This window comes from Nuphar pumila, chromosome 10, assembly GCF_984573655.1.
Source record: "Nuphar pumila chromosome 10, dmNupPumi1.hap1.1, whole genome shotgun sequence".
NCBI lineage: Eukaryota > Viridiplantae > Streptophyta > Magnoliopsida > Nymphaeales > Nymphaeaceae > Nuphar > Nuphar pumila.
In genome coordinates, this window is record NC_143258.1 from 39,429,153 (window position 1) to 39,456,118 (window position 26,966).

Sequence of the window (26,966 nt, forward strand, 5' to 3'; positions counted from 1 at the left end):
GTTTCTCCTTAGAAATAAGGAGGCATGGGTTCTGTAAATCTCTCTTAGACCACTCCCTATTCATCTTCAAGGATAAAGGCATAACCACCTTGTTGTTGATATACGTTGATGATATTATAGTTACAGGGAACTCCATGAATCACATTGAAGAAATAAAACGACTATTAAGTCAAAGGTTTAAGATGAAAGATTTGGGAGATTTGCGTTATTTCCTTGAGGTCGAGGTAGACAGGAAGGATGGTTACCTGACCTTGACACAACATAAATACACACTAGATTTATTGAAGAAATTTGGTATGCAAGACTGCAAGCCTTTGTCTACACCGAGTGTCTTACATCAAAAGCTCAGTTCACAGGATGAAGATTTGTACCCGGATCCTACATGATGTCATGGTCTACAGTGATGCAGACTGGGCAGGAGATCCTGATGAAAGGAGGTCGGTTTCCGGATATTGCATCTTTCTCGGGGAGAACCTAGTATCCTGGAGCAGTAGAAAACAAAAAGCAGTAGCTAGATCAAGTACTGAGGCTGAATATCGATCAATGGCTGCTGCAACTGTTGAAGCTACTTGGACGAGGCATTTGTTGAATGAATTGGAAGAACAAATTTCCAAGTCTATTTTATTGTGTGACAATCAAAGTGCCATTAACATATCCTTTAATCCTATTTTCCACAGTAAGACAAAGCACATTGAGATAGATCAACATTTCATTTGACAGAAGGTTGAAGACAAAGAGATTGAACCTCATTTCATTTCTACAGAAGACCAAGTGGCGGATTTGTTTACAAAGGGTTTGACGAAAAACAGATTTTGGTTTCTGAAGAACAAGTTGTCCATGGTTCAAGACCATGCACAACTTGAGGGAGAGTATTAAGTGTCGTATGCTGGACCCAGTGGACCCAGTTTGGCAGTTTGGGCCTGCATCCAGTTTGGGTCGGAAATCCTATTGATGTGTTTACTGGGGCACACATGTAATATTGTAACTTGTTAAGTTGTAACCTAATATCTAATGCTTAAATACATTAAACCAGGCTACGATAACACATTGAAAAATATCATCTGCCTGTGTGCAGTAAAATCGACTCAGTGTCTCATCTTCTTTCTACCTTTTTTCTTCTCACCTTTCCCTCTTTTGCAGATCAGCCTAGGAGGAAATTGATGTTCTAACAGACCATGCGTGTGGGAAGCAAAGAAGCGTGGGGGAATCGAGATTCCCATGAAGTTTCGAAAGTGAGGAGTATCGCGCTTCCGAAGCGAGTTTCCGGTAACTGTGGTCTTAACCCGAATAGGAAGGAGAACAAGTGTTCTTCCTCAAGTTGCTTTTGCCTGTTTTCAATTGCACAACCTTCTTAATTAGGTTCAAGCAAAGCTAATTCATCCCAAAGAGGTGGAAGAGTATCATAGTAATCTCTCACACTCTTATCTCCTTGTTTAACACCTTTGATCTTTTCTTGTAAAAAATATTTTCATGCCAAGTCTTTTTGCACTAACATATGCTTAAGAAAAAGCCAAGCCTCACTTGCCTTTTTAAATTTGACCATGCTTGCCTCAATCTTGAGGTCCAAGCTATTAAGAAACCAAGAAAGAATTGGGGCATTTTTGGTTTCCCAATCTTCCACTTTGATATAATGTTCTTTGAGTGCAATCTCTCTTTCTTCATCATTGAGAATCTTCACTTGGTCACCATCCTTTTTGGTGAGTATGAGTTTAGGTTCACATATGGTACCACTCACCTACCCCCATAATTTCTTCCCCTTAATGTGGTGCTCCATAGCGGCGGCCCACATCAAATAGTTGGAATCATTTAGCTTGAAGGCAATCTGATGCAATGGAGATGCTGGCAGCGTGACACCAGTCGACTGATTGCAATGATCCGATTCTTATGGTCGAACGATGCTCAGAAATGGAGAGGAAGGCCCATTGGAAATCAGTGGGTCTGTTTCTTTTATTTGAAAATAATGGATTCAATAGACAAGAGACAATAGGCTGAATGATAAACTACGTAAGCAAATGCAATAAAGAATAAAACACTGGTAAATGCAAGAAAAGGAACTGCTGAAGAAATAAGGCTGCTCCAAGGAATCAATCTGCTCCTGCGCACAAAACCCTAGAGGGGTTTTAAAGACTTTGGCTGGATCCGGGTAGCGGGTCCGGCCCCAGACCCGATGCCGATGCTGCTCTGGCCTGCTATTGGATCTGGAGCGGTCCGACCCATACTCTCTATGCTTGCCCGGCATTGGTACACAGTGGTACCTCCCCTCCACGTTTTGGAACCAGTATGGGAATTGGATCCACTGCTTGGATCCGATTTCCAAAGTGCAAATCCAGTCCCCTACGTGAGTCACGCGGTATAAACCCAGGCCCATCCTGCTCTGCATCATTCTCCCCTGGTTGGGAAAAAGTCGACTCCGACGACTTGTTGTTCTTACAGTAAGCACTTAGATCAGGCACAATAAATGTAGGAGAAAAATGTCAATTTTTGGGTAGCTCAAGGAGATAAGATCGGTCTAGTAGGTTCGCGAGCCGGGGCAACCCGGTCTCCTTTGTGGGAAGGAGAACTATCCTATGACCCTGAAAGACAAATGTGTACGTATTCCTACGGCCATCATGGATGGTCTTACGGTCAAACTGCCAGGGACGTCCCAATAAGATGTGACACACACTCATGGGCGCCACGTCACACCACACTTCATCGTGGTAATGCTCCCCCATAGAGAACCGAACTAGACAATGCAGGGTGATGGGCACCTCGTTGTCTTTCTTAAACCATGCCATTTTATAAGGTTGGGACAATTTTTCTGTTTTTAGGTTCAAAGTGGACACGACACTCTCGGACACCATATTCTCGCACGCTCCAGTATCAATGATAACATCACACGCACGCCCCTCACAGTTACACCGAGTTCTAAAAATATTATTTCGCAACCATTTTGTGGGGGCCGACTCTCAGGATGTGGTCAACACATGACGGATGGTTAACAAATTTTCGATGTTGCCATCGAACTCTACGACTTTCACCTCGTCATTCCCCTCAACAAGCGACTCACCCTCGCTCTCGCTATCGGATGCAGACTCAACAATGCCCTCTGCTAGATGAGTGTTCTTATTCATGGTGGGACACTTGGACGCAATATGACCTAACTCTTGACACCTAAAACAACGAACAATGGACTCATTGGGCTTACCCTTGGATCGGGTGTGGTACGCGGGTCCAGACTGATCGGGTTTGCTAGGGTCGACTCCTTGGGTTGACTTTGAGTCTTCTTTCCTAGGGAAGCTCGCTCCCCTAGTTGGGAAACTCGACTTGGGTTGACTGGACTGATCACTACGGGATGTCCTATGTTCCTGCCTCCTTTTCAGTTTCTCCTCCACATTTATAGCATAACTACTTGCTTGATCCAGTGACTCGACTGTGATACAACTGAAGTCGTCAGAAATAGCAGGACGGAGACCAGAAATATACCTCGTGACCTATTGGCAGGCGGTCTCCTCGATCTGCACTCGTAGGGAAAGGCGATGGAACTCCGCAGTGTAATCCGCCACAGTATTGGTGCCTTGACGCAGGGTCAGGTATTCCTTGTAGGCTCTCTCGGCGTGATCTGACGGCACAAACTTAGACTGTATCAACCGCTGCATCTCTTCCCAAGTCTGTACACGCTCTAACCCCTGTCGCTCCCTCGACCGCTGCATCTCAACCCACCATGTATGTGCTAGGCCTCTCAACCGAGTAGAGGCTAGGGAGACACGACGGTGCTCGACGACATCGTGGTAGTCGAAGAAGAATTGGACGACATATGACCAATCAAAGAACTGCTCTGCATCGAACCGACCTGCGAACTCTGGAAGCTCCAACTTCACCCCATACGTGGAGGGGCACTCTGGTGCTCTCTGCTGTCGGGCCCCCACCATTCCTGCAGGATGCTCGTTCCAGAAGGTGTCATCATCCCCGTGTGTGGGGTTGCCCTGCCCTATTTTCTTGGTTCAGATGGGGGGTACCTACTGCGTGTGACGCCGCTGCTGTCGAACTCGGGAATGGAGGGGAGAATGCTGGTTGCGGGGCAGCGACACAGTCGGGCTGACAGGGCGTCGGCTGGACTGCTTCCGCGTCTGCTACGACCTCCAACGCAACCCCCAGTCTTTGCCGTGAGGTCGCAGAGGGCTCCACCGGCGACTCAAGGGCAGCGACTCACCCTTCGACCCCATCAAGTCGCCGTGATATGCTTTCCACGTCCCGACTGATACGCAACACATTTTCCTGCATCTTCGTCATCATCTCCATCATCCGCAGCATCGGATCTGCGTTGCCGGCATCCTCTTGCTCGATCACCGTCGCCGGATCGCCCCTTACCTCCGAACTCATCTTGCTGTCGGGGAGAAAGGCGCTGGCTCTGATACCACTCTGATGCAGTGGAGATGCTGGCAGCGTGACACCAGTCGACTGATTGCAATGATCCGATTCTTATGGTCGAACGATGCTCAGAAATGGAGAGGAAGGCCCACTGGAAATCAGTGGGTCTGTTTCTTTTATTTGAAAATAATGGATTCAATAGACAAGAGACAATAGGCTGAATGATAAACTACGTAAGCAAATGCAATAAAGAATAAAACACTGGTAAAGGCAAGAAAAGGAACTGCTGAAGAAATAAGGCTGCTCCAAGGAATCAATCTGCTCCTACGCACAAAACCCTAGAGGGGTTTTAAAGACTTTGGATGGATCCGGGTAGTGGGTCCGGCCCCGGACCCGGACCCGATGCCGATGCTGCTCTGGCCTGCTGTTGGATCTGGAGCGGTCCGACCCATACTCTCTATGCTTGCCCGGCATTGGTACACAGTGGTACCTCCCCTCCACGTTTTGGAACCAGTATGGGAATTGGATCCACTGCTTGGATCCGATTTCCAAAGTGCAAATCCAGTCCCCTACGTGAGTCACGCGGTATAAACCCAGGCCCATCCTGCTCTGCATCACAATCACAGTCATGGATTATTTTTCTCCCATTTGGATCGAGGGAGACTTTGCTTGTGGATGGACCTTCCTTTGCAATCATGAATTTTTGGAGAAGAAGAGTTACGCAATCCCTACCACGCAATGAAACAAGCGGAAATACAAACGAGATCCCAATAAGGATCAACACACTTACATAAGGAGTGCACAAGCACTAATTCACCAAGAAATAATACGAAGTGGGAACAATCTCAAGAACATAACACACATACATAATTAGCCACTATGGGCATACACAATAGCCACTATGGGCACACACAACACAATATAAAAAATATATACTTTCATTAAGGAATGCTTAGAAAAGCATTGAGGATAGAAGGGGCTTCATCCCTTATCTATAATACAAGAGAGAGGGAAGGGGGCAGGTCAACTTGACATTGGGTTAGCCCCCAACGGCTATTTGGGCTGTCCCAACAGCCATAAAGTACAAAAGGTAAAAAACAAAAACAAAAACAAAAACAAAAACAAAAAAGAAAAACAAAAAAGAAAAACAAAAAAGAAAAAGAAACATGTGCCTTTAACGTTGGGAGCAGGGAGCAGCCCAACGTCTATTTGGGCTGTCCCAACAGCCATAAAGTACAAAAGGTAAATAAGAAAAAGAAACATAAGCCTTTAATAGGCTGACACCTATATGCGGGTGAAATGGCTGAACATACAGCAGAAAAACAGAATATATATATATATATATGTATATATATATATAATTTAACACAATGAAACTAATTAAAGATCATCTGAATTGGTTTACCGTTTACCTGTAGGAGCATGTCTCATATTGTTTTTTTCTTGGTAACCATGTGTTTTTGTGGGTGTATGCAAAAACTGTTGCCTTGCTTCCAGTACCGTCTGCCATTCTTATTCTGATAACAGGCATTTCCCTGCAGGTGTTTATGCTGGGGATCCTGCAAAACTTAGCATGAAGGCTGCATTTGGAAAGGTTTGGAGACTCGAGCAGAATGGTGGTAGCGTCATTGGTGGTACCTTAAAGGCTATTCAGGACAGGCGGATAAATCCTCCACCTCCTCGAGATCCGTAATGATGATAAGCTAAAATTTTCTGCTTGAATTAATTTTACAATATTTCCTGATATTCACTTAATATGCAGACGTTTGCCAAAACCAAAGGGCCAGACTGTTGGATCTTTTAGAAAAGGACTTGCTATGCTGCCTGATGCCATTTCTAACAGGTATATATGAACTCATGCACTTCAAGTGGGGATTACACATGCTCTTTGCTCAGACTAGTGGGAAATTCCGTTGATGTGTTTGATCTTTGCTATTTACTTTTTAAAATAACCGGGTGGTTAAGTTTAAAAGATCTTATATTCCAACTTTTAAAGAAAAGGGCAATTTAGGCAGGATGTTGAAATGTTCTATGATATATGCATGTCATCTTGAAATTCCTATCCCCCCTGACCATTTTCACAATAATACTTGCATGGTTCATAACTGCCCGGTTGTGCAATTGTTTAATTAGACACAAAAGAATGTGAAAATTTGGTCTATGTACTCCATTATGCATGTGATATTCTAATAATAGTTAAACACACATCACGTATTCATGCTATCTTTGATTTCTCAATCTTTGTAATGGCCGTTTTCACTTAACATTCATAATATGTAGTTTCTTGATGAGCTCATCTAATAGTTTGGCTCTAATAGTTTGGCTCCAACTTGTGTATGTTCTTATGATCTGTACTTCCAAATCTATATCAATGGATACTCATCCTTTACTCCCGCCTTGTATCTGCTTGTATGCTAGTCATGTTGGGCAACTTCATAAAAATGGCTGTATTCCTGTGTCTACAGCTGTATCCATGATGTGACGTCCAAATCTTGCATATCTTTGTTGTTGTAAATGTAAACCATGGTTCTGCTAATATGAGTGTATCACTTTGCTGTTCATGCTCCAATTTGTTGTCAAATTTGCTTCATTTTGACTTTGTTCCCACTCAGGTAACTTGGTTATGTTTTTTGTTTCTTCCATTAGTTTTGCTGCTTAAACTAATGTTAGAGCTTAATCCTATATTTAGGTTAAGTGATAAAGTCAAAATCTCTTGGAAATTATTGAGCATCAGAAGGTTGGATGGAAGAGGCTATATTTTATCGTATGACACACCAGATGGACCAACTTCTGTCCAGACTAAGAGTGTTGTTCTTACTGTACCATCCTATGTTGCAAGCAGCATTCTGCGTCCTATATCAGTAAGTTTGTTCACAAGTGTCATGATATCAATGAAATCATGTTCTTTCATCTCATCTATTTGAGCATCAAAGTTTAGTACTTTTAGGAGTTTCCTTATCAAATCTCAATAGCTAATGGAAGACCCCTCCTTTTGGTCTTGGTGTATATGATGCTTATGTTGTTATCATTGAACTTCCTGCTTTACATCATGGATCTGGTTGTTGCTTGTTAGCAATATGGAGTCATTTTTAATTGATAGAAGTTTAAGGGATTTGCTGGATGTTTAAGGGAATATTGGGACCAACTGGTGGAAAGTGTCACAGACATGGACTGTCTCTCTCTCTCTCTCTCAAAATGGTTGGTGGTTTGTAGGAAAGTTGATACGTTGGTGTTTAGAGCTGGTGTTTTATGTTTCAACTGTTTTTAGGGGCTTAGGCTAGTGCTTCCATTTCTGGTGGTTACTCCACAAAGGTTTTATTAGTCATGTTTTTACATACTCAGATTTCAAATAATTTGCTGTTTAGTTTTCAAATAAGGTGCTGTCCTCTAAGATAATCTCTTTCTTAGTTGGTTATTCTCTATTTCTGTGTTAGTGAGGTGAGTGCCAATCTGAGAAAGTTCAGACTTGATGATTAATCTGTTAGGTAGGGATTACTTTAAATGGCCTTAGTACATCATTAATGTGGTTAAATATATAAGTGTTGCCTAAGAAACTTTTCTGTGCTAAAAGTGTGGTCCCTGTTCCAGTTAAATTTCATTTGAAACTATATTTAAGTTGTTGGATGCTGTACATTTAACTCTGTTTTTGGTTTTCCTTACTCTTATTATGAGTGTCCTGATCATCAAAGATGATAGTATATCCACAGTCTATAACTTGCATTTTGTAAAACGTAGTATAGTTGTGCATTGTTCTGTGTGTGTGTGTCCCTCTACTTATATATATTGAAAATATTGGTTACACTCTAGAGTATGGTGCTCTCTAGCTGAATCTCATAGCCGTGAGCTTTAGTTGTCCAATTTGACCCCATGATTGTGTTCAGTATGGTCCATTTACTACGAAATGCACTTTGGTTTGCATGTATTCATTGTAAAAATATGATTTTCTTAATATTGAAAATTTGAAGCATTGTAGACTGTTGAATTTTGTGGCCCTTTGAAAATCTTCTTCTACAACATGATCGGATGATCTAAAACATATTTTTGACTAAGCAAACCATATAAATCATCTGTAAGACCTGATTCACAAAAAAACCAAGAAAATGTGAAAGAGCGGATTGTTTCAAGTAGAGGGTATGGTACACTCCATGGTAGCCAATATTTTCCCATATATATACATATATACGCCCTCGTGGGTTCCAAACCCCTTAGTTGAAACTCATAGGGTGTGGTCATTTTAAGCAATTATGACCCCATGGAGGTGTTCAGCATGGTTGAAGTAGTAGGAATCAACATTTGGATTGTACTCTCTTCATACAAATATGATATTTTGAGAGTTAAAACTTAAAAATTCAATACATTGATTCTTGGTTAGGATCACTATGTGCACTAAACTTAGTAGACTGCCTTTCCTATGATGTGTAATTGCCATGGTTACCATGATAAAGGTCACAATTGTTTGGGGGAATTTGCAAATACTTATTTTTCTTAACAAAGGCTTGGCAATTTTTTAAAATGTCTGAAAAGTTGACACGACTAAAATGCCTTATTAGCAGTTTTAATTTCTGTTGATTTGAAAAATATAAGAGCATCAAGGGAAAAATTAATTTAATTCAAAAAGAGAAAAGTTGTACTTGTACTCAAGATGATATTTAAAATATCACAATAGTACCATCATTAGTCTTTTTTTTCCCCGAAAGTTTGAAGTTTTCTACTTCATGAAATTGCTGAGATTTTTTGAGAAAATGATCTTTTAATGAGAAATGCTAGATGCTGATATTAATGGTCACTCATGATTTGTGGTGATTATAGTTCATTAGACATTCTTTTCTCTGGATGAAAAGTTATTATACAGGGTCTCTTATTTGTGTTCTATAATAGTTTCTATGTATGCCACATACATATCTTATTTGTTCTTGTAACCTTCAATGAATGGGTAGAACCTGATTGGTTTATTGTGGTTTTTCCTTGGCTTTTTCATTTTCAGGTTGCTGCTGCAGATGCACTCTCAAAAATTTATTATCCACCTGTTGCAGCAGTTACATTGTCATATCCAAAGGAGGCAATCCGAAATGAGTGTTTGATAAATGGTGAATTTAAGGGGTTTGGTCAGTTGCATCCACGTAGTCAAGGAGTAGAGACTCTGGGTAATTTCTTGCAACCATATGAAACCCCTCCAGTTGTCATTTATTGTGTTTAAAGGAATGTAGAATTACTTTTATGCTAGATCCTTTGAGGTTCTGTGCTTGTTTATTGAGTGTCAATTTTGTAATGAAACAAGAGTGCACAATCACAATGCCAACTAAGGGCTACACAAGTGAACAAATATACTATGGTCTCTAGTGGATTGATGACAATCTCATAAAAGAGATATACGAAAGCATGAATTCCACAAGAGCACAATATAAAAATAGATTTTGTATTAACACACAAAATGCTTTAGAAAAAGCATATTTTACATAGAGAGGTGAGGCTCTATTTATAGTCTCACATGCCTTGAAGGGAGGAAGTCCAAAATTTATGACTGTTGGGGGCAGTCCAATGACTAGTTGGATTGTCTTCCCAATAATTCTTTTGAATTTACATAATAAAGAAAACAAAAAATACTTTACAGTCCCTATTGGACTGTATTAAATTACATATTATTAAATGACCAAAATACCCTTGATATACGTATATTGTATCAGTTAGGTCTAAATATATACACAATATTTTAACATATCTCACATAGGTGCAGGTGCGAGTGCGGCAATGCAGCACTTTCAAAAAAATTGGGTGCGGGAGGGTATATATATATAATTTTTAACAGTTAAGAACAGTAACACTAAATTTTAACAATTAACACCAGTAACACTATTTTTAACGGTATTTTTTTATTTTTAAAGTCCAGATTTGGACATTTATGACCCTGGGTGCATTGACTGCACCTAGGGTCGGCTTGACCGCATCGGGTCTGCACCCACACCCGAGTCATGTCGCGTCGATGCGGGTGCGGCACTCTACTGACCGAATCTCTGTGACATCGATTTTAACACTTCCCCTCAAACTTACGGTGAAATCACCGAAAGTTTGCTAAGAAGATACAAAAATCTTGGTAGAGGAAAGGCTTTAGTGAAGAAGTCCGCAATCTGAAACTCAAACTAAACATATGGTAAAGTAATCGTTTCCTTCAAGTATTCTTCTCGAACATAGTGGCAATCCATCTCAATATGTTTAGTTCGCTGATGAAATGTGCGATTGTTGGCTATATAACACTTTTGTTATCATAACATAATTTTAAAGGTTCTGAAACATCAACACCCATATCTGAAAGTAATGATCTCATTCTCACGTCCTCGGTCATTGTTGTAGCTATCGCCCTATACTTAGCTTCCGTGTAAGATAACGACACTTTCTGTTGTTTTTTGCATCGCCAAGAGATGAGGTAATCACTTATAAACACACAAAAACTTGTAGTTGAGTGACGGTTATTGGGATCTCCTCTCCAGTTAGAATCAGTATAAGCAATAAGATTTAAAGATGATGAAGAGGATAAAAATAGCCCTTTAGATATAGTTTTTTTGATATATCGAGCTTTTCTTAATACGACACTCATGTGAACTGATGTGGGCGCGTGTTGAAACAGACTTGCAGTATGTATTGCACGTGTAGTGTCTGGCCTGGTAATAGATAGGTACAATAATGATTCTGTTGAGACATGCTATAAGGGCATTTTGGGTTTACGTGTTATTATATATTGTGTGAGGGGTATTTTTGTAATTTGGTGCTCTTGTTTAATCTCTATTTAAGTAGAGATTAAACCCTAATAGAAAATGACTTTCCCTCTCTCATTTTCTCTCTCTCTGCCTCGATTCCTGCATACTCTATCGTGGTTTCAACATGGTACCAAAGCCTGGCATATCTCTGGGTAGCTGAAGATCATCATGGGTGGCGTCTGGAGAACATCAAAGTTGCAGCCGCCGTCAACGTGTGGACCTAATACAGATCTGGCTTGTCGCAGATCTGAAAGTTGTTGATGTGATTCAGATCTAACATCTAATCTTAATCTTGTGGTTGAGGTTGAAGTCGTGGATCAGATCTAGTCTCAGATCTGAGTGCAGTAGTCGTGAGTTGTGTGGTCGTGAAAAGGTCTTGTCGCTGATTTGAAAAGTGTAGAAGTCAATCAGATCTGGACGCAGATCTGACTTTGCAGTTGCATGACTCACATATGTCATTGATCTGAATGGGGTGTGGGTCTGATTGATTGGTAAGGTAGTTATGGGCATAAGATCCACACAAATTTGTGTAAAGATATGGATCATCGTGATTTGGCAAGCTGGAGCAGCAGGTTGATATCTGTGTGTTGAAGTAGTGGCGTTGACGAGGTTGCAGTTGGTGGTGATTTTGAGCCTGTCGCATGGTGTGGACCAGATTAGTCTTCATTGCAGGTGTGTTAAAGATGCTGTGATCAGATCTGATCTGGTGTGGTCGTGAGTTTCTGCTGTTAATATCGTTGTGATGTTGGCGATCAACGGTCTCTGAGTTGACGTGGGTTGTTGTTCATGTGGGTTGACGTGGTGATGTTAAGTCAGATCATATTCAGATCTGATATTTGTTTTTGGTGTAATTGAAGTCATCTACTGCAGACCAACACCTAGGTTCCCAACTTGATATGCTTGCTTAAATATTGATTTGCTGGAGTATAAGCATCTCAATAGTTTTGCTGAGATCATCCAGAAAGGGGTTTAGGTGTTTGCATCTTCTGATCATATCTATGGTGGTAGCCTGGATGTCGAACAAGTCTGCAAGTTCCGTCATGAACTAGTCGCATCACGGTCTTGGTATTGTCTATGGTAGCAACTGCTGAGTAGATCAGTTCGAATTCATATTATTCAGTTATGAAATGGGTCGTGATATTCAGTCTATTGTTGTGGATCTGATTTGAGTTTATATCAGATTGACTGTTGTGGTGGAGAGTTGAGTCTACCATTGTCAGTTGGAAGTGTCACAGTTTCAGGTATGAACCAAACACATCTTTATCATGTTGATGTGTGGTATTGATATACATTCTATAGCAATCCTTTGTTGAGGTGGAAGGTTTTGGTCAAGTTCCTCTAAAATTATACTTGAAGTGTGGATCTAAACAGGCAGCAATCGTGTATCTCAGATTTCATTGGTAATTTCTAATCGAGATATAGTCGGTTTCATAGTTGGTTGTTGGTGTGCGTGTGTGATTGTACCTGTTCGTTTTTAACCCATTACTTGTCCTTATGGCTCAAGTGGTTAAATCAGATGCAGATTACTCCAATGATTATGTAACTCTTAGCCGAGCTGAATATAACAACCTTCTTGCTTTATGCTCATGCTCTTCGAAGTCTTCTGTTGCGAAGGTTGCGAGCTTGGCAGGTGATGGCCTATCTGGCCAAGGTGGTAGGTGTATCATTGATTCTGGAGCATCCAGACACTTGTGCAGAAATTCGAGTAACTTTTTAAGTTTAAATCCTGTGACTGATAAAAAAGGGGTAGTTCTTGCTGATGGGAGCTCTTCCCCAATTGTAGGGCATGGAAACATATCTATTTCCCCTACCCTTCAATTGTCGCATGTTCTTCATACTCCTTCATTTTCACAGAATTTATTATCCGTCAGTCGAATGACAAAAGAGTTGAATTGTAGGATGATTTTTTATCCTATGGGGTGCATAGTTAAGGACTTGCTGACGGGGAAAAGGATTGGTAGCGGCTATGAGATAGGTGGTCTGTATTATCTACATCAACCAGAGGTTTCGGCCTATTCTGCTGCTTCATCATCCTCAAGTCCTCTATTGTGACATCATCATCTGGGTCACCTTCCAGTGACAAAACTTCGTCGTGTCATTCCTCATATACCTCCTTCAGTTTCCTTTCAGTGTGAAACATGTCAATTGGGAAAACATTGTCGAAGTTCTTTTCCCTCCAGTCAAAGTCCATCAAGTCAAGGATTATTTGGTCTTCTTCATGTCGATGTGTGGGGTCCGAGTAGGATTCCGAGTAAAATTCAGTGTCGTTATTATCTAGCTATTGTTGATAACTTCTCAAGGTTATCGTGGGTGTTCCTGGTAAAAGATCGGTCTCAAGGTCCTGTTATTCTTAAATCTTAATTGCTGAGATAAAAACTCAATTTGACGCGTGTTAAAATTGTTCGCACTGATAATGCTCTTGAGTTAAAATCCAAAGACTTGCTTCAATTCTATTCTACTAATGAGATTCAACCTCAATTTACATGTCCCCATACCTCCCAGCAAAATGGTGTGGCTGAGAGGAAACATAGACAAATCCTCAATGTTGCTCGGTGCCTAATGATTTAATCCAATATGCCTGCTTCATACTAGGGCGATGCGGTTTTGACTTCCGACTTTCTTATAAATCGCATGCCTTCAAGTTCTGTAGAAGACCAAATCCCAATTCAAATTCTTCATCCGGAGGCTCCTCTCTTTCCTATCCCCCCTAAAGTTTTTGGATGTGTGTGTTTTGTGCATAAGCTGGGTCCTGATCGAGATAAACTTGCTGCACAGTCTATTAAATGTGTTTTCCTTGGGTATCCTAAAAACCAAAAAGGTTATCGTTGCTATGACCCTATATCTCATAAAGAGTATGTCAGTGCGGACGTTACCTTCTTTGAGTCTATTCCATACTTTTCGAGTACTACTATAAGATTACAGGAGAGCCTTGGTGATTCCCTTCCTCTGCCAATTCCTCCCTTTCCGTTAGAGTCGCTTCCTCCTCAGTTCTTGGCTCCATCGTATGGGATGTCTCGCTATTGAAACCCTCCCATAGTATACTCTCACAGGGTACCACCTACCTCCATGCCTCTGTTATCTCCTTCTTCTGAGGTAAGTATTTCTGAGCATACTGCAGTTTCTGCTCCTGATGATGATCTTCCCATTGCTTTGCGCAAGGGAAAGAGACAGTGCACTCTCCACCCCATCTCGCAATTTGTTTCAGAAGTTAATCTTGGGGCATCTATGAAGAATTTTATTTCAGCTCTGTCTGCCTCCTCTGTTCCGCTTCATCACAGTCAAGCTCTACTCGACTCCAAATGGATGCAGGCTATGCGTGATGAGATGGATGCCCTATGGTCTCGAGGCACTTGGGACTTGGTTGATCCTCCCACTGATGCAGATATTGTAGGCTGCAAATGGGTATATAGCATTAAATATAACTCTGATGGGTCAATTGAACGGTACAAAACCCGGTTGGTTGCAAAAGGCTATATTCAGACTTATGGGGTTGACTTTTTTGAAACTTTTTCCCCAGTTGCTCGTCTTGGCATTATTCGTCTCGTTCTTTCTGTTGTTGTGCACCATGGATGGCCCCTGTTTCAGTTGGATGTCAAGAATGCCTTTTTGTATGTGGATTTGCATGAAACTGTCTACATGCAACAACCCCCAGGCTTCGAGGTTCAGGGGGAGTGTCAGAAGGTGTGCAAGTTGAAGAAGACTATTTATGGCCTGAAGCAGAGCCCTCGGGCATGGTTTCACAAATTATTTGAGGTAATGTCGAAGTTTGGATTTGTCAGGTCAGCTTCAGATCACTCCTTGTTTATCAAGAAAACCAATGCTGGAATTGTTGTTATGGTGGTATATGTCGATGACATCATATTAACAGGGAGCAGTGCCCAAGATATTTCTGCAACAAAGGATCATTTTCAGAAACACTTTGTTACTAAAGATCTTGGTCACCTTCGATATTTTCTAGGTATCGAGGTTGCAAGAAACAAAGAGGGCTTAGTTTTGTCACAAAGAAAGTATGTGTTGGATTTATTAAAAGAGACTGGAATGCTAGGAGCTAAGCCAACTAACATTCCAATGGATCCCAAAACTCACATGAAGAAAAGTCTGACTATGTGGATAGTACCAACTTTAGATCCTTGGTGGGTAAGTTGTTATATGTGACTGTTATTAGACCTGACATTTCATTAGCCGTGAGTAAAATCAGTCAGTTCATGGACAAACCTACCAAAGTTCACTGGGATGCAACTATGATGGTTCTCAGGTACTTAAAGTCATCTCCTGGTAAAGGTCTGTTGTTTAAACGAAATCCCTCCTTGGACGTTGTGGCTTACACTGACGCAGATTATGCGGGGTCTGTTGAAGATAGGAAGTCAACATCTGGATTTTGTGTTTGTGGGAGAAAATCTTGTTTCCTGGAGGAGTAAGAAACAAACCGTTGTAGCCAGGTCAAGTGCTGAATCTGAATACCGAGCGATGGCCCAGACCGCAACTGAGATTATGTGGGTAAAATCAGTTTTGACCGAGCTTCAGGTAAAAGTATCCCTACCTATGTTGATGATGTGTGACAATAGGGCTGCTACATATATTGCCAACAACCCAGTGTTTCATGAAAGGACTAAACATATTGAAGTTGGCTGTCACTATGTTCGCGACTTGGTTCAGGCTGGGTATATCTGCACCGATCATGTATCTTCCGAAGATCAAGTAGCTGATGTCTTTACCAAGGCTCTGGCGAGGCCGAGTTTCTCTTACTGTTGTGACAAGCTGAGCATGATTGATATCTATGCTCCAGCTTGAGGGGGAGTGTTGAGACATGCTATAAGGGCATTTTGGGTTTACGTGTTATTATATATTGTAGGAGGGGTATTTTTTTTCATTTGGTGCTCTTGTTTAATCTCTATTTAAGTAGAGATTAAACCCTAATAGAAAATGACTTTCCCTCTCTCGTTTTCTCTCTCTCTGCCTCGATTCATGCGTACTCTATCGTGGTTTCAACAGTTTCAAATAGTTGCCTATAAGAAGTTGGATTATCTAATAAAACTCCGTCTTCAGATCTCATTTTTGTATTTATCACTTCAGAATTATCGACATATTTTGTGTCTGTGATTCCCGAACACGCAACAATATCAGCTGCAAACTTGATTTGAGACAAAATGTACCCTCTTGGTGAGTATGCTACTTTAATTCCTAAAAAATATCTCAAAAAACTAAGGTCAGTCATATCAGAAGATTTTTTAAGCATAATTTTAATTTCTTAAATTTTCTTCTGATCATTCCCAATGATGATCATATCGTCAATATACAAAAGTAGAATGATAAGTGAGGTACCTGTAGATCTTACAAAAAGAGCAATGTCATTATAACAGGATTTAAATCCAAGATTCAACACAGATCCGCTAAACCGATCATACCATGCTTTAGGAGCTTGTTTAAGCCCATATAAAGCTTTTTGAAGATAAAAAACCATTCCATTTTCAATAGTCAGACCAGAGGGAGGATTCATGCAAACTTCTTTATTTAAATTTTTATTCAAGAAAGCATTTTTAACATCTAACTGGTATATAGGTCATTTTCTAATGGATGCTACTGTAAATAGAGCTCTAACTGTGATCATGCGAGCTATTGGAGCAAATGTTTTATTATAATCTATTCCATATTCCTGTGAATATCCTTTTGCAACTAATCTTGCTTTATATCTTTCTAGAGACCCGTCACTCTTTGTTTTGACTTTAAATACCCATCTACATCCTATTGTCTTCTTTCGCTTATGAGGAGGTTGGACTGCCCAAGTATGGGCCTTGTGTAATGCATCTAATTCTATTTGCATAGCTTCTACCCATTCTTTTATGTTTTTAGCTTCTTTGTAGTTAGATGGTTCATAATATGAATGAATTGTTAGAAGGCAAGCCCTATAGTTTGGAGAAAATGATTCATAGGAGACAAACCTATTTGGAGGCCTATGTATCTGTTCAGATCTTCTAACACTAGATTCTTCAACATTTGTTGGTTGACTATACCTTTCAAAAACACATGGATGCTCCTCATTATCTCGTCTGAAGTATTGTAAGAGGTTATGAGTTGGTTCTCTTTCTTTACTTGGTCCATTAATAGACTCAAAATTATCAATATCATTATTATCAATACTTTCATTATTTGATTTAGGTAAAAAAATCAAATAAGAAGACATACTCAGATTCTTCCTTAGTTTTTTCAAGATCAAATCCATTTTCATTTTCAAGAAATGTTACATTTCTAGCGACATAAAGTTTATCATTTATTGGATTATAGCATTGATAACCTTTTTCATTTTTGGCATATCCAAGAAAAACATATTTTATAGCTTTAGGAGAGAGTTTGTTGTATTTTTCAAGAAACACAAAGCATTTGCATCCAAAGACCTTTAATCTTTTCAAATCGGGAGAGATTTTAAGAAGTTTTTCAATAGGAGATTTGTTTTCCAAAGTTTGAGAAGACATTCTATTTATTAGATATACCGCGGTGTGAGCGACTTTGGCCCAATTTTTTTTTGGAATTCCTTTTGAAATGAGTAGGGTCCTAGTCGTTTCAATAATATGATGATGCTTTTTTCAGAAATACCATTTTGTTGGGGGTTCATAGGACAAGATCTTTAGTGTAAAATACCATGAGCTTTTAGATAAAATTGAAATTCATTTGAAAGAAGCTCTCCCTCTGAGTCGGAGCAGAAGATTTTAATATTTGTTTTAAATTGATTTTTAACGAGATTATAAAATTTTTTAAAGCACGAAAAAACTTTGGATTTGAGTTTAAGGAAGTAGATCCAAGTATGTTTACTCAAATCATCTATGAATGTAACATAATATGAATAACCATCTTTTGACGTAACGGGAGCAGGACCCCATACATCCGAATGCACTAATTCAAAGATTTCATTAGTCAAGGAAGTTCTAGATCCAAAAGGCATCATTTGCATTTTTCCAAGTATACAATCTTCACATACAAATTCTTTATCCTTACAAAATTTTTCTAAAAATAAAAAATGAGATAATTTGGATATACTTGGGTGTCCTAATCTTTTATGCCAAAGATCTAAATTAATGTCTTTGATATGATCACAAAAATTATTTTTTGGGTAAACAGAAGGAATCCATATAGTAAAGATCTCTTATATGGCCTTGCCCAATCAGCTTCCCTGACTGGAGATCTTATACACTACAAGCCTTAGATGCGAAGAATACTTTACACCCATAATTGGAAATTTGAGATATGAAAAAAGGTTTAAATCTAATTTTGGAATAACCCTCACATTTGGAACATTTTTTTTTTTTTGAGATATTGTTGAGGTTTCCTATACTTTAACTTTCAAAGAAGTACCATCGGCGGTAGATATACATGAAAAATATGAGTTAGTATAATTAGATAATAGAAACTCATTATGAGTCTTGTGAAAAAAGGATCTCGAATCCAAAATCCAAGAAGATTTACCCGAAGGAGAAGAAGAGGAGATGTCGACACCAGATCTAGAAGGAGTGACTTTAAGAATTTGTAACACAGCCTCTGCTATTTGGGCAATTGTTAAATCATTGAAGTTGCACCATTTCTTTGATTCTTGAGGTTCTTCACTTACGACAGCCACTTTTTTGAGCTTAGGACAATCTGGTCTTAAATACTCCAGTTCTTTACAATGATATAAGTAATTTTACCTTTGTATCCTCTCCCATTATGTCATTCTCCATTGAATTTTCTTTCAAAGTGAGGTGGTTTATAAGTTTTTACAAATTTTTTGGGTCTTGATATGGCAAGAACCTCATCATTAGACTTTGCATTCCAAGTCTTGTTTCTTCTTGACAAAGTTGAGCAAGAGCCTCACTTGTAGGAGTCAAAGTCTTATGAAGCAAAGAAGACTTAACTTGCTCAAATTTCGGTCGGAGACCATAAAGAAAAGAGAAAAGGTTTTTCTTTTAACTTGTAATTTTCTCATTTCAATAGTCGAACCTGTTAGAATTTCATCTGCACCTGCATTAAGAGAGAAAACAGAGAAAGAGAGGGAGAGAGACGAGAAGAGAAAACCAAAAAGGGGCCTCTGTGGCTGTCACGATTTCTGTATATCAGAAATTGTGACCTAATGCATTGTATAAGCACTTAAGTGTACATGGGTTGGGTCTTATATAATATCCGAACCCAACCCAGAAAAAGAAATACATGTAAATTTTACACTATGGAATGAACTCGGGTCTGGTATAAGATCCAAACCCGAAACACTATACACCTTTTTCACCCTTCCTCAAGTTGATCATGGTTATGAACCATGCACAACTTGCCTTTGAGCATCCAAAAACGATCCTTTGTTAATCCTTTCGTAAATAGGTCCGCAACTTGTTGTTCAGTATTGACGAACCCAGGCTCAATCTCTTTTTCTTCAACTTTCTGTCTCACAAAGTGTTGGTTAATCTCAATGTGTTTAGCACGACTGTGATGTACTGGATTGAATGACATGTTAATAGCACTTTGGTTGTCACATAGCAAGGTAGTGTGAGAGATCTTTTCTCCTACTTCAGTCAGTAGATGTCTGATCCATGTGACTTCGGCAGTGGCAGCAGCCATAGATCTATATTCAGCCTCGGTACTTGATATAGCGATAGCTTTTTGTTTTCTACTGCTCCAAGAGACTAAATTTCTTCCAATGAAGACACAATATCCTGATGTAGATCTTCGTTCATCAGGATCCCCAACCCAGTCTGCATCACAATATACAGTGAGTCCATGCTCATCTTTGCCATATGAATGTGGTGAGTATGTCAATCCATCCCCAATAGTCCCTTTCATATATCTAAGGATCCTCTTGACAACTTCCATATGTCCAGTACGTGGCGCATGCATAAATTGAGATACTTGATTGACTGAATAAACAATATCTGGTCTAGTGAAGGTCAGATACTGTAACATTCCTATTATGCTTCGATACCTGGTGGGATCATCACACAAATCTCCATCATGGGCACTAAGTTTTTGATGCAGCACACTCGGAGTTCCCAGAGGTTTGCAGTCTTTCATACCTGCCTTACGGAAAACATCTACGGTGTACTTGTGTTGTGTGAGTGTCAAGCCATGAGTTTGATTATCAACTTCTACACCAAGAAAATAGCGTAGAGTTCCAAGATCTTTCATTTTGAACCTCTGACCTAGTAAGTCTTTCATTTCTTGGATGTGAACCACAGAGTTTCCTGTGATGACAATATCATCAACATAAATTAATAACAGAGTGGTCACAGTCTGGCTTCTAAAAAAGAATAATGAGTGGTCCAGCATGGAACGCGAAAATCCATGTTTCTGAATCTCTAGTGAGAAGCTATCAAACCAAGAGCGAGATGCTTGTTTCAGACCATAGATAGCTCTCTTTAACCTGCACACATGGGTTTTACAATTGTGTTCTTGATATCTAGGGGGTTGCTCCATATACGCTTCCTCCTTCAAGTCCCCATGCAAGAAGGCATTCTCTACATCAAGCTGACTCAACTTCCACCCATGTTCAACAGCCAGAGAGATAATAATCCGAATTGTTCCCATTCTTACAACCGGACTAAAAGTCTCATCATAGTCTTGCCCTGCTTCTTGTGTGAATCCTTTTGCTACGAGCCTTGCCTTGTATCGCTCAATAGTTCCATCTGCCTTGTACTTTATCTTGTAGACCCATTTACATCCAACAACATTTTTGTCAGGCGGTCTGGGAACGACTTCCCAAGTTCCACATTCATGCAAAGCTTGCATTTCATCATTCATAGCTTCTACCCACTTGGTAGAAGTGGTTGCCTGGTAGTACATAGTGGGCTCATCTTCTTTATTGAGAGCAGTTAAAAACAACTGAAGATCCAAGGAGAAGTTGTTATAGCTGACCCACCTATCAATGGGATGTCGTATGCGGCTTGATTTTCTGATCTGAGGAGTGTGAGAAGGGGTCAGATTGCTGACTGAAGCATGATCTGAATGGCTTGATGTCATCGGTCTCTGTCTGGAATAGACAATGCCTTTGTATCTGCCAGGTATTTTTTCTGAATTCTGTGACCCCGACGTCTCAGTGTTTTCAGACATCTCTTATTGCTGCACACAATCTGGTGAACATGCTTCGCTGGAGCTAGCAAAAAGTTCTGAACTCAACCAAGGATAGTAAACTTCAGTTGGTATATTGGTTGCATCAGCTTTGTCATCAAAATTTTGCTCATCAAAGACAACATTTCTTGAGATTCTGATACGTTTTTTGGTAGGATCATAACACCTATATCCTTTGTAGTCATCTGCGTATCCCACAAACCTACACTTCTGGGCCTTGTCTTGAAACTTAGACAAGGTACGAAACACTATGGAATGAACTCGGGTCTGGTATAAGATCCAGACCCGAAACACTATACACCTTTTTCAGAACCTTCCCATTTTGGTTCTAACCAGAGTTACCGGAAGCGCCTAGGCGTATGGGGAAGCGCGCTTCCCCGATATGCGCTTCAGAAGCACGAAACGTTGCGCTTTCGAAATGTGTTGGGAAGCATCCCTCTTTTTTTGGAAGCACGCTTCCCTTTTAAGGGAAGCGTGCTTCCCCACGCTTCCCCATTTTTTTCTCATTTTTATTTTTTATTTTTTTCGCTTCCCCCTCGCTTCCGGTTTGCTTCTTAGGTCGCTTTTGAGACGATTCGTAATTTTCTTCTAAGTGGTCCCAGGCTTCCCGCTTCTTAATATTTTGAAAGTGCCTCGCTTTCCGTATCGCTTCCCGCTCCCGCTTCTTCGACTGGTAACTCTGGTTCTAACATAGCTAGTTCATCCTAAATAGGATATAAAATACCATAAAAGTCTCTTACACTTTTATCTTCTTGTTTGGTATTTCGTACCTTGTCTTGAAGATAATATAGCCTAGCCATAGCTTTTTGAATAAATGTGCTCTTTAGGAGTATCCATGCATCATATGCCCTTTTAAATTTGATGATGTTGGCGGCGATCTTAAACTCCATGATATTCATGAACCATGAGAGAATTTGCGCATTGCTACTAGCTTCTCAAACCTCCAACTTGTTTTGGTATTCTTGTAAAGCTTTTTCTTTTTTTTCTTTGGATAGAGCTTTTTCTTCTCCTACAAGCTTTTCTTGTTAATTTAAGTTGAGGTTTATTAGTGGTTCCACTAACAAACCCCCAAAGCTTTTTACCTTTGATTTGATTTTTCATAGCGGTCACCCACATCAAATAGTTGTTTTCGTTGAGCTTCTAAGAGATGACAGAGGCGGAATCTCTCTCTCATAATGAAGAAGACTTGTGTTTGAAGACTAAAGATTGAAGAACACCACCACAAAGTGAGCAATCCCAAGATAGCTTTCACCACTTGAAGGGCCTAGCTCTGATACCATGTAATGAAACAAGAGTGCACAATTACAATGCCAACGAAGGGCTATACAAATGCACAAATATACTATGGTCTCTAATGGACTGATGACAATCTCATAAAAGAGATATACAAAAGCACTAATTCCACAAGAGCACAAAGGCACAAAATCCCAAGAGCACAATACAAAAAATAGTTTTTTTATTAACACACAAAATGCTTTAGAAAAAACATATTTTACATAGAGGGGTGAGTCTCTATTTATAGAGCCTCACGTGCCTTGAAGGGAGGCAGTCCAACAGTTGTTGGACTGTCACCCCAACAGTCCTTTTGAATTTACATAATAAAAAAACAAAAATAAATAAAACAAAAAAGGCTTTACAGTCCCTATTGAACTGTACTAAATTATATATTATTAAATGACCAAAATACCCCTGATATTACGTATATTGTATAAATATACATATATCAGTTAGATATAAATATATACACAATATTTTAACAAGTTTTTAGTGTTAAAGTCTATGTCACATAGGTGCGGGTACGGGTGCGGATGCGGCACTTTAAAAAAGCTAGGGTGCGGGGGTGCGGGAAGGATATATATATATATATATGTATATATATATATATAATTTTTAACAGTTTTAAGTTAACACTGTGTATTTGTGTGCATTTATGTATATATATATAATATAGATAAAAATAGACTTGATTAGGGTTAACTGAATCTACTTTTGGATAGAAATGGACCTCGGTGTGGTTGACTTCATCTAACATAAAGGAAGCTGTGTCCAAGTGTCGCACCCGCCTGGGTGGTGCGACGCGGGTGCGGTGCCCTGTTAGAAGAGTCCGTGTGACATAGGTTAAAGTTTTTCAAGGCATGCATGCCCGTTGTTTTCACATTACTCGGTAGTGACATCTCTCATGTGTTTGTTCTAAGAGATGAGCAATTTGGGACACTTTGTCCATTCTCACCCAATGAACAAGGCCAGCTTTTTGCATTTTTGTCCATTCTCTTGATGCACAAACTAGTGAAAGTGTTTACCTGTGGCCTTTCTGATGTGTCCTTTACATAAGGACAGAAATTCTGCAAGGGGACATAGCCTTCTTTTTGATGCCACGTTACTTTGAAGGTGCTGTCATGCACAAATAATAGTCTGATTGTGTGTGCCTCTTACCTAGCTTCGCTTGTTGATTCTTTGGCAGACATCCACAAAGGATCACCCCTAATCTTAAGTTAGTTGGCTAAAGAATAGGACTGCTAACCAGAGCCAAACAATAATTCTCCATGATCCACTCATTTGAGTACCCATGTCATTCATGCATGGGAGGAATTGCATAGTTGTTCACCCATCACTGGTAGTTTTTGCCCAGTTTGTATGATGGTTTATACTTTGGCACCTTTTTGTGCTACATCTGACTGCTTGAGGAATCCACAATCTTTCTTGCTGCCTAATCTGCTTTCATCAACATGGCATGCAGTTGTCACCAGTCACTGCTATTGGCATTTCTATTGTTCAGTGCATTACATGTGTCACACATTGCAACTTTGTGTTCCTAAGTGGCACGCAGTGGCCTTTATGAGCTTGTATCATAGCCTTGTACAATTGTACCTGAGTCTACATGTCTCATATTGTCGCTTTGGCATTGTAAAATGTTGTCACATAACATTTAGGAGTATGAGTTTTCTTAGGGTTTGGTTTGTTCATTCAACTTAGGGGTCCTCGCCTATAGCATTTATATGGAACACATGCTCAATTAAAGTATGGTTCTATAAAACTCCAGATGGTTTGGTGCTAAGCAATTTGTATGGCTATTTTATAATGTTGGGCTGTTATGTTAATGAGGATTAACATTGCTCCCTCGTACCCCTTTCTACCATGGGCATTTTTGTATACTTGTAACTTGCTTCTTGCTTCTTGCTTCTTTTGCTTCCTTTGTGCATTAGATTGTTGCTGTTGCTAGAAGTCTTGTTTAGATAATAAGCATGGCCTATATGCCACATGATTGTGAAACATCACTTGGATCATTAGATGCTGAAGGACCCAATATGCTGGGTAAGGTTAGTTGACCTGAAGTGTGCTGGTATGGTTTTCAGGTGGTAACTTTATAGTAACTTATAGTTTTAACTTTTAACCTTGGTCGCTGGGGTTGAGGGTTGTTGGGCATGGGTCATGGCTCACTAGGTTCCCTGTGATCCTGGTATGCCAGGGTGTATGTAGGTTATCAAACTATGCTTATACCATATTTATGGGTTGGAAGTTGTAGAAGTTATAAACATAGAATTAAGGGGCCATACTTGAAAACTATAATTTTCGTCCCCCAGGGAACTAGGTTGCTTACAGCCCATGATCCACTTTGTGTGAACTAGTTCATGGTTTACTGTTAGGTCCAGCAAGTCCTCTGATCGTATTTTAGCTTATTCTTTTTATGTTCATCATCTTCATTTGTGAAGTCGACTGGTTTGGAGACTGCTTTCAAGCCCAAGGTGCCTAGTGTTAAAAGAAATGACTACCTTTAGTTTGCTTTAGTTTCAAATCTCAGATTGTGTAGATGGTTCCTTTTGATAAATACTAGTTTGTGCATTTCATTTTGTCCATCATCAATATTTATTGTTGATGAAGAAATCCAAATTGTTGCAGAATGAGCAATTGTTGTAAGTGAACCTTGTGGCCATTGTTTGTACCCAATGGGTATTATTGATGAGACCCATGCCATATCTTGATCCTGGTTGAATATCGACTATGTTATGCAATTGACTAAGGACAATTTGCTTCCAATAAAATTTAATCACATGTATCATGTATGGTTTTATAAATCAGTTCAGATTCTTTTGTCTATAAGATTTGTGCTTCAATTATAGTTTTATGTTTTCTTTCCAGTTACTTCAGGAGTACATGGCAAGTTAAATAATACATATTATTATCAGTACGTTAGATTACTTTGTGGCAACTGAACTGATATTTTCCTTGTTTGCTCAGCTATTTTAATTCTTTATAGCATAACCAGTGATGCTATAGCAATCGGCTTAGATTCTTTCAGGAAAACAAAAAAACAAAAATAGCAATGGGCTTAGGCACATTCTGCTGTCGGTGCAGGTACAATATACAGTTCATCACTCTTTCCTGGTCGGGCGCCTCCAGGGAAAATCCTGCTTCTTAACTATATTGGAGGTGCTACAAACACTGGAATTCTATCCAAGGTATACTTTGTGACTCATCTTTTGTTAAGATAATCAGCACAAAATTGTGGGAAAATCAGTTTAACACTTCTTTCTCTCCGCATAAATTTATGACACGACACTTGATAATCTCTTTCTGCAAGGCAAATTTATTCATATTCAAATGGATCTGAGATACACTTTGCTATTCTATACACAGTATGCTGATATCTTGTGCCAAGTTTTAGAAGTCTTTGTTGTTTTGATTCTTAACTCAAAACATTCCTTAAAAGGGATTATGGATCTGACTATTACTTATGTTACGGTTTGCTTACAAGTTTCTGTTCACAAGTATTTGCATTGGTCCCGATTGGTTATCTTAGATTTTGCATCACAAATTTTGTCTGGTATTAGCTGCTTTTCTTGAGTCCTTGATTCTATGCAGAATTTTCAAGTATAAGTTAGTGATGTTTCATATTATTCAATTCTGTGATTCAAACTAATAATGATGTTAGGATTATCTTTTCATAGAAATATTCTGTTTTTTTTCTCAACTCTGAGAAATTGTTTATTGTGGTCATGCTCCTGCCATGAGCAGAGTTACTGTAATGCCTTATAAGAACTTAACTCGTAGTTGATATTGCTTGTGTTGCTGAACCAAGGTATTCTTTTCTGTCTGCAATTTCAGAGTGAGGGTGAGCTTGTCGAGACTGTAGATCGTGATCTTAGAAAAATGCTTATAAGGACGGACGCAAAGGACCCCCTTATGGTTGGTGTCAGAGTATGGCCACAGGCCATTCCCCAGTTCTTGATTGGCCATCTTGATCTTCTGGATGCTGCAAAAGGTGCACTGAAAGAGGGTGGCTACGATGGGCTCTTTCTTGGTGGAAACTATGTTTCAGGTGTAGCCTTGGGCCGATGTGTTGAAGGTGCCTACGAGAGTGCTGCAGAAGTGTCAAATTACTTGGCTAGTTATGTGTATAAATGATACCATACATTCTGATTAGATTTAGCAAATTCTTGCTCCAGTTTTGTTTTGATTGATTCAGTTTTATCTGCTTTGGGCAATCTTTTGTAGCAAGAAATTGATGCCTCGAATAGTTATATCATCTGAATGAGTGAAACATCTGACCTAATTTGTTGGCATGGTTTTGATCAGCGGACAATCTGGCTGGCCATTTTGCGTGACTTGTTTGAAATGCCTGCCTGGATGTTCATAGACTGAAATGTTACGGAGATGCAATGGTTTATATAATAACATAGGCTAACTGAATAAGACTAAAACATATATTAATTTTCTTTTGGGGAGCTAGATTTGGAAGTTCATTGTAAACTATCGTGTGCCATTGGTGGTTCATACGTGTTGAAA

At 39.6% G+C, this 26,966-nt stretch overlaps 1 protein-coding gene across 2 annotated transcripts in view; it reads left to right on the forward strand.

The window, feature by feature from the left end:
- The window catches only part of LOC149826702 (Flavin containing amine oxidoreductase family), a 78,954-nt gene extending 52,214 nt beyond the window's left edge, over positions 1-26,740 (forward strand). Inside the window, exons 4-9 of one of the 2 annotated variants that reach the window (XR_016434786.1) lie at positions 5,892-6,039; positions 6,113-6,193; positions 7,040-7,211; positions 9,335-9,494; positions 25,419-25,639; positions 26,286-26,740. Coding sequence is in view for 1 of the 2 variants with exons in the window: in XM_090018949.1 (XP_089875075.1) it covers positions 5,892-6,039; positions 6,113-6,193; positions 7,040-7,211; positions 9,335-9,494; positions 25,536-25,639; positions 26,286-26,585 (965 nt within the window). In the remaining variant the exon portion in view is untranslated. The remainder of the gene's footprint in view (positions 1-5,891; positions 6,040-6,112; positions 6,194-7,039; positions 7,212-9,334; positions 9,495-25,418; positions 25,640-26,285) is intronic. The other variant, XM_090018949.1, reaches the window with a different exon arrangement.
- Positions 26,741-26,966: the final 226 nt, after the last annotated feature.